Here is a 15,883-nt window from a genome sequence, read left to right as displayed (position 1 = left end):
AGGTCATGTTTGGTCCATCCAATTAAAATTTAGCTAGCTAAAATTTCAAAGCTAAACTTTAGCCAGCTAAAACTTCTTCTACCTAAAGTTTAGCTGGGGTGTTTAGATCCTCGAGCTAATAGACCCAGCTAAACTTTAATTGGGCTTAGCTAGGTTGAATTAGCTAAACTTAGCTAAATTTTAGTTGCTCTTTAGCTAGACCGTTTGCATCCTTAGCAGTTAAATTTAGTCAACTAAAGTTTAGTTGATGGATTCAAACAAACCATAAAGGCTCCAAACAGATAACATGTGGCATTGAATGCTAGCACAGGTAACAGATCCGCTCCCCGATGGGCCCATGCCTCGGCAGCCCTGCCCCGGTGTTTATCAACCACGGTCCATGCTACGGAGGGACAGATGCATGTTACCAATCTTTGGTTGCGACAACAGTGAGTTATTAGAGCAAGATCAATAATAGAGCCAGGTGCTGGGCTATAAATCAAGTTATAAGAGCTGAGCTATACAATAATTAGTCTCTTATTTGTATATAATTTTTGTTATTATTAGATGTTTTCATTCTCTTTCCTATTTTCTCTTCATATACATCTTTATTGGGTGCCACTACTGTCTATACTTTCGTGCCCAACTTGTTGCTTGCATAAGAGCCAAGCTCTCTTTCTCTCGCCTCTCATCCTGTAAAAATGCTAACTAGCTTGGCTATAAGATAATTGGTGTATCTGCTCTTTGAGCAACTCCAAGAGAAAAGCTATTTGGCTTGTCAAGTCTAAATTTAGAACAGAGGTCCAATGGCTGTTCTATCTGCTGTTCCAAAATACCAAGCAGTCGAGACCGAGCTTCAGCTCGGATGGCAAAGGCTTGCGGTGTGCAGCATGCCCACCAGGGTTCGAACCCTGGTGCTCATCGAGATTTATTCTAAAAAATCTATAGCCTCTCGTGTGGAGCCACAAGGAGAATGCTACGCGCCCGTCGCCTACGAAATCTGTGCATTTCGCTGATCTCAAGAAGGACCCGGTCTTTAGATCTAGGTGTAGCTATATGTTTGTTTGTACACGGGTGGTGTGTGTAGTGTGCGTGTGTTGTGTGGGCGTGCGTGTATACGAACAGATGCTACAGCTATACCAAGATGAGAGACAATAAAAAAAATACCAAGTAGTCTATTCCATGCTTCTAACTGGGTAAAGAAAGCGAGCCGCAGCCGCTCGCCATCCGCCTCCGCGCGCCTGTTCTCGTGTAGCGCTCGCCCTTCCGGAACGAGCGGACGGCAGATCTTGTTTCCCGCAAGTTGCCATCAAGCCCGCCAGAACTGGCTTTGCATGCGGCACTGAAGAACAGCAAGAGTCAATCAAATCAAGATAAGAATGAATGGATTCATTCTTCCCCTTGTAGTTCTACTCCCAGTCTTGGATCAAGCGAAGAAAAGAGTGAAATGTGGACGGTGTACCTTGGATGGTACTAGGAGCTATGGTTGATGCAGCTATGGTTAATCTTCAACGAACTGTGGCAACAGCGTGTGAGAGAAAAAAAAATGAACGATGATGTGACAGTTTTGAATATGGAAAGCGGCGAATTTAGATAGGCTGTTGGAATGATCTAGCTTTTGAGAGATGTTTCTATTTTAGAGAATAGCTGAATCATAAATTTTGTTGCCTAGGCAAATTTAGATAGGCTGTTGGAATGATCTAGTTTTTGAGAGAGGTTTCTATTTTAGAGAATAGCTGAATCATAAATTTTGTTGCCTATTTTTAGACATTCTCTTGGAGCTGCTCCTACGCTGTTATACCTTTATCAATCATTAACAGCTATCGATGAGAGAGCGTTTTCATTAACTGCCTGATTGGTCACTTTGGCCTACCGCCGGCTGGGTCCTCTCCGTACTGGAATCATTATGCATAGTACATGAAAGGGAAATGAATTGAATAGAGGTTTGACCACGTGTGTTGCTTTCACAATACCTGATTGCTTTGTGAGTGGGTGGATTTCCAAATGAATACCATTTGGTGTAGTACACGCGGAAGCCGACCGAACTAAAGGTGCGGGACAGGTAACAGGTGGCATTGAATGCCAGGACAGGTAAACAGGTCTGCTCCTCGGTAGGTAGATTTCCAAATGAATACAGGTAAGGGCATGTTTGGTCCATCCAATTAAAATTTAGCTAGCTAAAATTTTAAAGCTAAACTTTAGCCAGCTAAAAATTCTTCTACCTAAACTTTAGTTGGGTGTTTAAATCGTCGAGCTAATAGACCCGGCTAAACTTTAACTAGGCTTAGCTAGGTTGAATTAGCTAAACTCAGCTAAATTTTAGTTGGTCTTTAGCTAGACCGTTTGTATCCGTAGCAGTTAAATCTAGCCAACTAAAGTTTAGTTGGTGGATTAAAACATGCCATAAAGGCTCCGGTCAAATAACATGTGGCATTGAATACTAGCACAGGTCCGCTCCCCGGTGGGCCCATGCCTCGGCAGCCCTGCCCCGGTGTCTATCAACCATGATAACTTGTAGTGGTAGTGATTGCTACTCCCTCCGTCCTAGTTCATTTGCACGTTTTGGTTAAAATTTTTTCCCTTTTTAATCGGTCACGTATAGGCCTAAACCCGGCGGAGCATGCAGTAGTGGTAGGAACCATCATAGCAGTGCAGCGCTAGATAGCCGCACAGCGCCAGTGTGTCAGACCAAAACAATAAAAAAAAACTAAAAAACAAAAGGAAAACAAAAAAAATCAACGGAGGCTCCATCGGCCCCATCCAGAAGCTGCTGGGGGCTGCGTGACCCATCCTGGCGTAATAAAATGGCTGCCGGACTGGAGAACTCCCTTGCCTCCGCACACTATCCACCACTGCAACCGTCTATATTTATAGGGGTATTTGGTATTTTTCCATCCGTTTTGGTTGCCGTGCCCAATCTCAGAAATGCAAATAATTCGGGACCGAGGGAGTAGATCTTAGGCGGTGTTAGGATCCAGTGACTAAAATTTAGGAGGTGTGTCGGAATGATGTTGCATAGGTTGTTCAGATACTAATGAAAAATAAATTACATAATCCGTCAGTATTCCACGAGACGAATTTTTTAAGCCTAATTAACCCATTATTAGCACGTGTTTACTGTAGCACCACATTGTCAATCATGGACTAATTAGGCTTAAAAAGATTCATCTCGTAAATTAGTCATAAACTATGCAATTAGTTTCGTAATTAGTCTATATTTAATACTCCATACATGTGTCCAAACATTCGATGGAACAACGACTAAAATTTAGGAGGGGCAACTAAACACCACCTTAATGTAGTCAAGTAACTGAGTAATCAATAAAATGACCGGTGAAAGGACATTCAGTTGTAGGTACAATTGTACAAACATAACATGTATTGTTCTGCTCACTATTGTAATGCTTGCCCATGCAAGGGCATGAGTGCAAGCATTGGATGTATACACGCATTAACTATTTGATTTGATCTGGCAAACAAATGAATTGGGGTTTTTGGATCCCACCTCAGTAGGATGTTTAGTTATCACCTATCAGCATTGGTAGGTACAACACCAAGTCACCAACAGAGCCTTTTTGTTCAAAGTACTTGAGGTAGGCTAGGGATTAAACCAATAAATATCCAACCATTAAAATATATATAAAAAACTCGAGCTCAAGGGGAAAGACTGCCCTCACGTCGTTACCCCAAAGCCAGCTGCCCTGGACATGCCATCGATGTGCATATCGCTAAAAGCGACTCAGATGGTTACACGTATAACTTAGGAACACAAGCAACAAGGGGTATTACACACATAACTTAGGAACACAGCCAACAGGGGCATTTTTTAACCCAGGCCTGCTTAAATTCGCTCCCACAGGGAGTCAAACCCAGGACTTGAAATGCTACGTACTAACTAAATGTTCGACAGTTGACACAACCATTATTGGGAGCCATTATCCATTGTGAAAATACACATTCTGAATTGTTGACGGAAGACATATTGCTGATGCACCATTTTACATTATCTCTGATTTTATGTGACTATGACTGCAGAATTAATGTTCCCCAGCACCCCACAATGGGTCACAAATCATTTAGTTTGCATAATGTGTATGTCAAACTGCAATCGTGTTAGTTTCCACCTTCAAGCCACTGCTTGCCAAAATCCCCATAAGCGGATTATCCTTTTGCGGTGGTGAAAGCACATATGTCATGTATTAATTAACAGTTCATCAGAAGATTATTCTTATTTCTCAGTGTCAGTGGTAGCTGCTGCATACTTTGTAAGCTGTGTGAAGAGTCTAACTGAAATTAAGTATTTTCTCAAATCTCAAAAACAAACTTGGAAAGATTGTACAAATTGGAGGTAAAATATTGCTGTTAGTTAGCAAGCCATTCCCTAAATAATCAGGAAACTCATCTTGATGATGGTATATTGATTGAACCTTGTTAACTTATTGAAACAGGAGGAAATATTTGGTCCAGTGCTTCTCTTAATGAAGGTATGCTGAATTTCCTTTTTCCATTCAGCATCAATAGGTTATGCTGTGCTGCCACTACTGACCCTTTTTTTTTTCTCTCTCAAAATTTCAGGCAGACAGCCTAGATGATGCCATCCAAATTATAAACAGAAACAAGTAATATATTTCTCCTCTATGCTTGTAGATCTGAAGCATTCCTTGCAATCTAGTATAAATATTTATTCATCCCTGTCTGCAGGTATGGCAATGGGGCTTCCATATTTACAACATCTGGTGTCTCTGCCAGGAAATTTCAAACAGACATTGAAGCTGGCCAGGTATAGTATCTGTCATTTCAAAGAAGAAAAGAAAAGAAAGGAAATGAATGGTTCCATTCTGAATTTGATAAAACTAGGAACCAGAAGAAATGAATTGAGTCATGCAGCATGGATTATTATTATTCATAACATTCTTATGGTTTCATTTGCAGGTGGGCATCAACGTGCCGATTCCAGTTCCCCTGCCATTCTTCTCCTTCACGGGAAGCAAAGCTTCATTTGCAGGAGATTTGAATTTCTACGGTACCACCCTTCTCAGCTTAACACCACTTGATCATTTCCCAATAGTCACAATGGCACTGACGTTATTGCAAGCCATTATATGCCCGGGTAACTAACACGATGGCGTGGGATGTCAGGCAAGGCTGGCGTGCAGTTCTTCACCCAGATCAAGACGATCACGCAGCAGTGGAAGGAGTCACCAGCGCAGCGGGTCTCCCTCTCCATGCCCACCTCGCAGAAGTGAGACGCCAAGGACCCTACCCCACCTCTCCAAAGCTTCACTCCTCTGGACATAGACCCATGCATGGGCACCAGTTGTCCAGGTGGATCGGTAGGCACAGCAGCACTCCATGCATGGCCATGATACTAGTGTGCTCGCTCGCTCTTTTGTCGGACACCACACCATGCATGCCCATTCAAAACATCCAATTACCAAGATTTAGATATGACGGTGCCCATTCTGCTGTGTAAAGGTTAAAGAATACTGTAAAAGCCCCGGGTCTGTAGATCGAGTGTCATGTGTAAACCCACAATAAGAGCAGAAATAAAAATGTCAGCCGTGCTGGTTTGTGGTATTTGCCTGTGCGATTTTCATTCACAAATATGGACTTGACACCTGGCAACCTACATCCCCGGTCGTGTTAGCCAGTTGTGGGTTGCTGCCTATATTTCATATGTTCAACAAAAGTAAAAGATAAACATGCGATCTCCACTAATTTCTGGATTACTATACTGATAGGAATGCAATAATATTTTAAAAGCAAGTTTTCTATTCAATCATGATGGCTGCATATACATTGGTGTCGGGCGTATGAGGACTTGAGGCGTACGGCATTCTGGGAACAGCATTTCACAACCTGCCTAGTCTTGAAATTAATCCTTCTTTTTGCCCAATTCATAGATAAAGGATCATATACACATGTACTGCAGATATGCAAGATATATCAGGATGTATGACACGAGATGATAATTCTGCTTCAGAATTCATACAATCTTTACAACAAATTGAAGACTCAGAACTGAGTAAACATAGGTATGGCAAACCACTCCACAAAACACACCACAAATTGATAATTCTGTTTTAGAGTTCATACAAATCGTTATTACAACAAATTGAAGACTCAGAACTGAGTAAACAACATAGGTATGGCAAACCACTCCACAAAATACACCACAAATTGATAATCCTGCTTTAGAGTTCATACAAATCTTTATTACAACAAATTGAAGACTCAGAACTGAGTAAACAACATAAGTTTCAAACAACTCCACAAAACACACCACAATATGTTCCATTTTGTACAAACAAAAAATAAATTGGTTGTAATAATAAATATTAGCACAGGACATAGAAAAGCTTAGGATGCATCTTCCTGAATACGGAGAATGGTGTTCCCAGCTTGTGTAGTGAATAGTGATGATGTGGATGCCTTTGGCGTAGAGAATCTGCAGCAAGCAAATTAACGTGGAAGTCTGGAACACTGGTCTGTGTAGTCGAAGATTCCAGCTTGTACTAATGATCAATGACCTGCCACAGTAACAAAGGTAGGAAAAGAAGCGGCTATTAGTTTAGGCGTTCTGTTAGCAAAATGGTACTGCTTTACATGTGCCACCAGGTTACCTTATATATTTAGGCAATACTGAGGCAAGATGTGATGAATTAAGCTTGAATCTCCTCGATCTCATTCGCCCCACTGCTACCTTCAGAACTCTCCGCACTAGCTGGCCTCCGCAAACCACTATCTCCTCGATCTCATTCGCCCCCACTGCTGCTAGCCTCACTGCTACCTTCAGAACTCTCCGCAGCCCCACTGCTGCTAGCCTCATTGCTACCTTCAGAACTCTCCGCACTAGCTGGCCTCCGCAAAACCACTATCTTCTCGATCTCATTCGCCCCACTGCTGCTAGCCTCACTGCTACCTTCAGAACTCTCCGCACTAGCTGGCCACCCCAGTTCTTTTGTCACGACGTCGATCGTGGTGCTGATGCACGGGATGTCTCCTCGATAATATTGGTTGCATCGGAAGCTGACTTCTTCCAGGCTCACGAGGTGCTTGATACCCATAGGGGGGGTCTGTATTTGGTGGGCCACCGTAGAACTGGAACTCGAACGTAAGGTTCTCCAGACTCGGCATAGCTCCTTCCTGGAAGGTAATCCGTGGCACTCGGCAGTCAACAGTGAGGATCTGGAGCTTTGCGAATCCTCCACTGCTAATGACTATCGTCTTTCTCGGGACAGCTTCGAACCTTAGCGTGAGGTCCCAAAGGTAGGGCATCTCCCGCAGAATCTTGAGATCCTGCTCCTCTAGTTTGCAGATCCTGATATCCAAGGTGCCAATTCTATTGAAGTGCTCTTTGATCCAACCGCGGGATGTGCATGTGCTTCGTGCCCACGACTAGTCCACCATCACCGATCAAATAACATGATTTTTGAAACGACAGGATTTTCCCGGCCAGCGATGACACCAGGTCACTATTCTTCCATGCTTTGTGGACGCACTTGGGCAATCCCTCCAGTTTTGATAGCTGGCCAGCTTCAAAGGGTAGTGTGCCGATTTCCGCATCTAGATTCTTCAGTTTGTTCAGTCCTCCGATTTCCCTTGGCATCTTCCTCACTTTTGTCTCCAACAAATTTAGCTCTTCCAAATTCTGCAGCCTCCGATATCCCGAGGCAGCTTTGTGATCCCAAATGCTTTATTAAGGTTTAGCGTCTTCAGCTGCTGCAGTTCCCCAATCTCCTTGGGCAGCTCTTTGATCCCTGTTCCACTCACGTTCAGAGTTTCCAAATGCAGCAGTTTCCCAATCTCCTTGGGCAGCTCTGTGATCCCTCTGTTCCGACTCACATCCAGATTCTTCAGCTGCTGCAGTTCCCCAATGTCCCTAGGTATCCATGAGAGCTCAGGGTTCTCTCTCACGTCCAGAGTCTTCAGTTTCCTTCAGTGTCCCGATGATCTCCCAGGCCTGCTCTCTGATCCTTGTTCCATGGATGCGCAGTCTCTCTAAATGCTGCAGGTTCCCAATCTCCCTAGGTAGCTCTGCGAGCTCTTGGTTCCAAGTCACTTCCAGAGTCTTCAATTGCTTGAGGTCACCGATCTCAGCAGGTAATCTTGTGATCTTTGTTTCAGTCACTTGCAAAGTCTCCAAGTACTTCAGCCTCCCTATGTCCGCTGGGATTTTACTAATCCCATCACCACAAAGGCGGAGTAGCCTCAGACGGAGCAGCCCACAACATATCCTTCAGATGTTGATTCTCAAGAACCGGATTGCATTGAACATCCAACACTCGGCAGATTTTCCAAATGCTTGTAGGGTACCCTCTCGGCATGTTCAAAACGACAAGGGACCGGATATGATGCCAATCATCAATTCCTGACAAGGGATCCACTGCATCATTGCTTGCTGACCAATGGTCAATACATAGCCGACCGACCGGAGAGGACTGAATGTCAGAACTGCAAAGTGATGAAAATTGTGTTCACGCAACTTGCATCTAAGGTAATTGGCATCATGGGGTGCAGGGAGTCATCTATAATGAATCCCCTGTTGACAAGCTCCTCAAAGTAATCTTTTGCTGCCTCCTCCTTGCAAACAAAACCTTCAGCGATCCATCGACTGATCCAATGATCCCTTTTAAAATTCTGATACTCCGGGTATATGCTGCAGTACAGCAAGCAAGTCTTCAACATATGATGAGGAAGATCGTTGTAGCCAAGCTCCAAACTCTCTACTAATGGTTCAAAACCTGGAGTGTCTGAATCCCATTTCTGGTAACTTGTTCGAAAATCCTGTCTTGCACATCACGTGTACTTAGTACACACCACTGCCCTTGTTGTTCTTGCTCCTTAGCCAATACCGACATCATACAAGCCCCTGCTAACGCATACCAGCACACATGTCCACCAATAGGGTGGTCAGGGGCAAAACCTTCTCCATCTATCATAGCCTGGACTTCAGAACCATAATTACGATGACTAAATTTGTGGACCAACGTATCAAAATCATCACGCCACCTCTCGGTTATAGCATTAAGACGACTCGTCGTGACAATTCTACTGCCTAGATCATTATCTGGAAGAGACTTCTTGATGGTTTCCCATTCTCCGTAATGCCAGATGTCATCTATTATAACCAGGTACCTATAAATAGTTGAAAAAGAGACAATATTGTTAAGTGCACTACGTGGCAAAGACACTGTTTCAGAGACAATATTGTGTACATCTTGTATTGGTCACTGCCTCGATGCAGATAAGCACTTTCCAATACTACAGTGTAGCGGCGTTCGTCAAAAAAAAAAAAAAAAAGAGAGAAGAAAATACTACAGTATAGCGTCACAAACCATACCTACTTAAATAGAGTCTTATTATATATATATATATATATATATATATATATATATATATATATATATATATATATATAAAACAGGGTTCATACAAACCAGCCAAAAGACCTTATTCAGCACAAACACAACAAATATACGGTGGCCCGATGCATACGTGTAACTTGGGTGGCCGAATACTCAGGCAAATCATCATGTCCTGTCACTACGGGGATTTGCTATAATAATACTCCAAGGTGACTATGAACCATTCATTTATGTAGATCTTTATGATCACATATTACTCTCTCCGTCCCAAATTAGGGATTTCAAGTTTGACCAAATTTATATAATAAATAATAACATTGATGATACGAAATAAGTATCAATAAAATTTTTCATTAATTATATTTTCATAATATAACGTATTTGATGTCATAAATCTTTATAATTCTCTCTATAATTTTGATCAAACTTGAGATTTTTTTGATTTTTTCAAGAAGTTGGAATGACTTATAATTTGGGACGGAGGGGAGTACTTTACACACACAGGGGTAATGGAGAAATATATTTATACACTAGATATATGCCCCGTGCGTTGCCACCGGGGTCACAATTTTTAAAATTGAACCACAGTAATCTGACGTGGACGCATGAGCTTCGGGGACTTCTCGTATCGGACGCGGACTCGTGGATCTAGTCTTCGTATCATAACCGGGTAGGACACAGACGTGTGAGCTCTGAGTGAAGCATGATTGTATCAGATGAGGACTTGTGAGCAGGGATCAAGATTTGGTATCACCAGATAAATGATGACTTTAGAGTCTTTTTAGTCGAGATGGCTACTTTTTATTTTCTAATGTAGGAAAATATTAGTAAAAATATCTTGTAATTAGATCTAGCATATGCATGGATCAATATACTTTATTTGGTTTAGTAGTTCTTCTATTGAAACGTGACATACATGATCCCCTGGTCCTTCCAGCCTTCCAACTAGCCATCGCCCCCGTATAGTACGTCCGTGCTGCATGACGTGGCAACGAAGCGACAGATGAGACATATGGAGCAGGGCAACGAACTTACGAACCGGCCGGCTTTGTGGATACATACACGGTGTGTATGAGGGTAGGTAAATGGAAGCTTGTGGGCACACACGACCAACAGGTTTAGGGACACAGGCGTGACTGACGTTTTTTCATTTTCCAAATATTTAGATAACACAATTATTTTCTCTTTTACAAAATCAAGGGTTCAGATTTGTTTGGGCGATCCATAGTGCTTATTAGACGTATCGGATAGGGCCATAATGCTGAAATTTTAGCTTAGCAAGGCCCATCGGCTCATTAGACGTATCGGATACCGTAGCACGCAGGCCCAACGGCTCATTAGACGTATCGGATAGGGCTATGGTGCTTAAATTTTCAGAAATGCTATATAACACATATGTGTTTTAACAAAAGAACACATGAATTTTTTTATCCCTCACTCTCTCTCTTTTCAACTGTCTTCTCGGCCTATCCCCACCCGATACTGCACCTTCCGATTCGATTCCCACACACCGATGACCCATGACAGGCATGGTGACACGTGCAGCAGTGCAGAACTGGGCCACTGGCCCCGAGACCATGCGATTGCTGCGATTGCATGCAGTTCCAGAGAAGGAGCAAGACGCGTAATTTCCAGCCGAAGGACCGCCGGACCTGATTTGTCTTTTGTTGTTGCATAGAAAAAATTATTTCTTGTGATCTGTGGATCTATGATCTTGTGATTTATGATTGGCTGGAGGTAGAAGAAGACTAGAGGTAGAAGAAGAATGGAGGCTGTTGGATCTTAATTCTATGGTGAAAAAAATTCATGTGTTGAAACTACATAAAACACGTGGTTGTTGGGTAGACAGACTCTAAATTTTAGCTCAAAAGCAGGTTTTTATATATGTGGGGGGTAATTTCATGACCAAGTTGAAAAAGGATTCGAATAATTGGTTAGGTTAAAGAGTATTAATCGGTGTTTTTTAGATGCTAAACTCTAGACGGTTATTAGAAACCTTTTGTTTATCGCTTAGTGTAGACAATTAATAGATTAGACGATTTAAATCTTTGCATTGAAGTAGTAAATATGCATACAAACACCATAATTCCATTCTAAATTTTAAAAATATGACTTGAGGCACACACAAAGTTGCATAATAAGATTATAGACAACTAGACAGGCATAATGATACAGATAGTAGATATGTAGTTCTCACATAGTTAAATGATTACTTGTCACTACGGAATAATATTATATTAGACATTAAAGTTCTAACAACAACACTAATATCAAAAAGTTTCATCAAGTTGGTTCTCTATCATCGTTTAAACACCTCAACTACTAGTGTTTAAACGTGCTTAAATCACATTAAAACAAATTGTTTAAATGGTTTTTTACTCCTTTAGTTATTTAATTAAGTGATTTTTCTTTAATTCACTATTTAGGACATAAACTACATGTATACTCGCAGTTTAGTGTTTACACCCATGTAGATGACGATTTAAACGAGTTTAGGTGAACACCGGTATTAATAAAGGCTGGAAGAACTACGGATTCAAGGCCACCATTTCCGAAAATATTGGGCACACACAGACAAACGTGACATGTAGCAAGGAGAAAGCTCACATCACAAAGATGACAGGACCTCATCATATAACCATCGTACTATTAGTAACTGGGGCTCCAAAGACTCCTCCAGATTAATTTGATAGAACTCTAATCATCATCATCAATGATCTTTCATGTTTTCTAAAAAAATTACCCAACTCTGCCGTTACGAAAATGCATAAAATAACTCATATATTGGATCTAATTTACCTACATATTTATTTATGAAAGATAATTAAACATAACCTCCTAAATTTGCATCTAGTTTACCCACCTCTACCATTATGAATATAATTAAATATAATTCCCTACATTTCCATCTAAATTACTCTAATTTGCCATTACAGAAGATAATGCAAAGCAACCCGTAAGTTTGCATCTAAATTACTAATGCTTAAGTAAAATCTTTATGTCTAAATTACCCACATCTAGACTTTAAAAACAAACTAAATTACCTCACGTCAATGTATAAATACTAATGTACATCTATTATGAAAAATAATTTAATAACCATAAAGTATGCTATATACATTTTTTAGATTACACATTTCTTACCATGGTTAAATTTAAAAGTAAGCGTAATACTATGTGCTAACGTGTAGACCAAATAAAAATTCATAATTGGGATACTATTTTTTAATATTATAAACATAAAAAATGTTCCTTTAACAAACCCATACCAAACACACTTACAGCTCCCAAAGACATTGACAACTCACTTTAAATTATATTAATACTTGAAGGCAATAAGTTCCTAAGTGGTTACTCTAAATAATAAGTACATCACCAAAGAACATGCTGCCACCGAAACCAAGTGCGATTCACCACCACAATCGTCCCTCACATGAGCAAATTCCGGTTTCACGCCCACTGTATCTGTCCCAGAGCCGAATGCGTCGAGCAGCCATTGTATGTGCATTGACACTTGTGGCCACCACCTTCACCGTGTGCCCGGGCTCGCACCGAATCCCGGCCCGATCATTAACCATGGGTGTGTGGGGACCTAGAGCCTCTCGGCTTATGCCAGGGCCCGCGAGAGAAAACCATGGCACTGCCGTCCTAGCTGGCATGTGAGCCTTCATTGTGCCCTGCTCTGGCAATGACGAGGTGAGGAAGGGTGGGGAGGGGTGGTGGTGACTAAGATTTGGGGTTCTGCTCATGCACATCATGGAGTAGAGTGATGTGAAGGAATATAACCAACGTCTCTTTCAAACTCTAATCCTCTTCCACCGCTAATGCTCTAACTTTAGTCTACAACTACATCAGGAATTTAAAGAGACGGGCGGAACACATTAAAGGAGATGGTCGAGCTAAACACGTAATAATTGCGGTGAGTGGGCAAGACATCTTAACATGTAGTTTACTTTCAGCTAGTATTTTATATATTAATAGTGTTAGAAATGGGGTTTTCATAAACAAATATGTACCATACTCTATGTCTATTTTTTTCATGATAGTTGATGTTGGTAATTTAAGTGGTAATGCGAAGGGGATATTTTAGTTTAGTTTTAATAGCATACATGCTTGTTTGTTGCAACAGGATGTACAACTTGTCGCTGGTCAGCTAGACACTTGCGGCTTAAGATTTATCAACGATTATGCCACATATTTCAATTTGTCTTGGATTTGAACTCTAGACTATGCCTGAACATGTGTGCTCTAACTCGTATGGGTACCAGAAGGTTAGAGATTTATCAATGATTGTGACATGCGTTCAATTCATTTTTGGATAGGATTCCGCATATGCTTAAACACCATGCTCTAACTCATACATAAATGAGAGGGAGTGGTAGACCATAGAAACACTCTGTATTCCAACTCATTTTAAAATTGGACTCCACACCATGCTAGGACATGCCACTAAGTTACGAGCATGGGAGCGACTGGGTCTGTTAGATCTCCGTTGGACTGTGTGACTTATGAGTGATATCGGATCAGAAACATCCTCCTTTAAATATGAGAGGATAATAGAGAGGTGGGCAAAAAGATAATGAAAGGGAAGGGGGAGGGAGAGGAGGAGGAGAAGGGGGAAGGGACAAGGGAAAGGGAGAAGCAAGGGCAAGAGGGCAGAAGGGGACAGGGGGGGAAGGTGGAGGCAAAGGTGACGGGTTAGCGGAGGAGGGGGGGGGCGGAAGGGCACAGAAGGGGGGAAGGGAGACAGAAAAACGAGAGGGGGGGCGGCGGCGGGAGCAGCAGCAGGGAGCGCAGCAGCAGAGGAGCAGCAGCAGAGCGAGCAGCAGGAGCAGCAGAGCAGCAGCAGCAGCAGGAGGAGGAGGAGAGAGCAGCAGGAGCAGAGAGGAGGAGGGAGGAGGAGGAGGAGGATTAGGATTAGAGAGAGGATGTATCATCATTATCAATATTCATTCATTATTATATATATTATTATATATCATTATATTATTCATCATCAATTATCATTATTATTTCAATCATCATCATTATTATTATATCATCATCATTATAATCATATTATAATTATTATCATTTCGTTATCGTTATTATTATTATCATTATTATCATCATCATCGTCGTCGTCGTCGTCGTCATATCATCATCATCATCATCATCATCATTATTATTATTATTATTATTATTATTATTATTCAAATCAGCAAATATGGACTTTTTTAGAAACCTTATTAGTAGATCCAATGGCTATATATAGCGATCAAGTCTACCAAATTGATGGCTTAATGCTTCATTTTTTGTGATTATTTCTAGGTTTGTTTTCAATTAGTTATAGCAAGATATAGCTAGTACATATCGTATTTGTGGATGTAGATATTGGAGTGAAGACGGTGAACATGCGCACCTTTTATCCTTGAGGAAATTGATATGATGCCGATGAGATGTTTATTCTTGGTCGATGCTTTGGTGCCAGCAAGTAGTACATCAGTACTATCAGCTGTCACTTGTTGGAGAATGCTGACCAGAAGCTCCGTCATGTTACGACTTGAAGTGACCGACACGAAAGCCTGAGCCTGGAACTGATCTTGAATCGCTTCATACACAAGGCGGGCAAGGGTCGTTTTACCCATCCCGGCAGCTCCAACGATGCATGCCATCTTGAGCTGCGGTGTGTTCTCTTCTCCTACCAGGTGATCGATGAGCATATCCCTCGGATTTTCCATCCTCACGAGCTCTGAGATGTCCTTGTGGACATAGGGATCAATGACTTAGTCCGCCGCTTGCCAGGGCCAGAGTCGACGGTGGTTTTTGTTCTTGAAAAAAAGCTGGAGAAGGTGGTGTGGGAAGTCTCCGTCTTCCATTTGTTGTGGCACCGCTCACACACATCAACTGCCCTTCTCTTGAGATCCTGGAAAGGCCTCGGCTGAATCTTGGCCTGCATGAAGCGCTTGCCGTCGTTGCTGCACTTCATACAGAGGATGAAGTCGTCGATCGCGTCGTTCATGTCGTCGGCGAGACGCCACGCTTCCATCTTCAGCTCCTTGCCTGCCGCATCAAGAACCTCCCTCTCCCATATCACCCAAAGGATTGAGTGGACGGACTTGAGCTTGGATCGATGAGCTTCACGTCCTTCCAAGTCCGCCACCGAAGCTGGTACTCACCGCGGCGGCGAACCAAAGCGCTCACTTCGCTACGACAGGCCCCAGAGCCCCCGTGGCTGCGGTCACGGGAGCCTCCTCCATGCCTCCAGGCGACCGGCGAAGAACAGATCCCGGCCGGGACGGTGCGGGCGGCCGAGCTTGCGAGTTAGTTGTGTGTGAGTGGGTGGATAGTGGAGGTGGAGGTGGATTTCCAAATGAACACTTCCGGCCGGTGACGCCGTCTCGTCTCCTGCAATATAATGTTGCACCACCAATCCGAGATTACGAAGGACGTGGGGTTATCCTTCTCAGTGGAGGGTTTTATTTGGTTGTTTTCAAGAACATATAATGCAATGAAATATGGATGAAATAAATCCTCTCAATACATAGTTTCATTCT

At 42.2% G+C, this 15,883-nt stretch overlaps 1 protein-coding gene and 1 pseudogene across 1 annotated transcript; one reads left to right on the top strand and one right to left on the bottom strand.

The window, feature by feature from the left end:
• The first annotated feature begins 4,371 nt into the window (after positions 1–4,371).
• LOC136535488 (methylmalonate-semialdehyde dehydrogenase [acylating], mitochondrial-like) lies at positions 4,372–5,556 on the top strand. The gene is made up of 5 exons (XM_066527745.1): positions 4,372–4,463; positions 4,555–4,598; positions 4,681–4,759; positions 4,912–5,002; positions 5,119–5,556. Exons 1-5 carry the CDS (start codon positions 4,458–4,460, stop codon positions 5,223–5,225), a joined length of 327 nt encoding a protein of 108 aa, XP_066383842.1. The 5' UTR covers positions 4,372–4,457; the 3' UTR covers positions 5,226–5,556.
• A 592-nt stretch (positions 5,557–6,148) lies between these two features.
• On the bottom strand, positions 6,149–15,586 carry LOC136535489 (disease resistance protein Pikm1-TS-like; annotated as a pseudogene).
• Positions 15,587–15,883: the final 297 nt, after the last annotated feature.

Source organism: Miscanthus floridulus, unplaced genomic scaffold, assembly GCF_019320115.1.
Source record: "Miscanthus floridulus cultivar M001 unplaced genomic scaffold, ASM1932011v1 os_984, whole genome shotgun sequence".
NCBI lineage: Eukaryota > Viridiplantae > Streptophyta > Magnoliopsida > Poales > Poaceae > Miscanthus > Miscanthus floridulus.
Note: the sequence above shows the minus strand (reverse complement) of the source record. Positions and strands in the feature narration are given on the sequence as shown.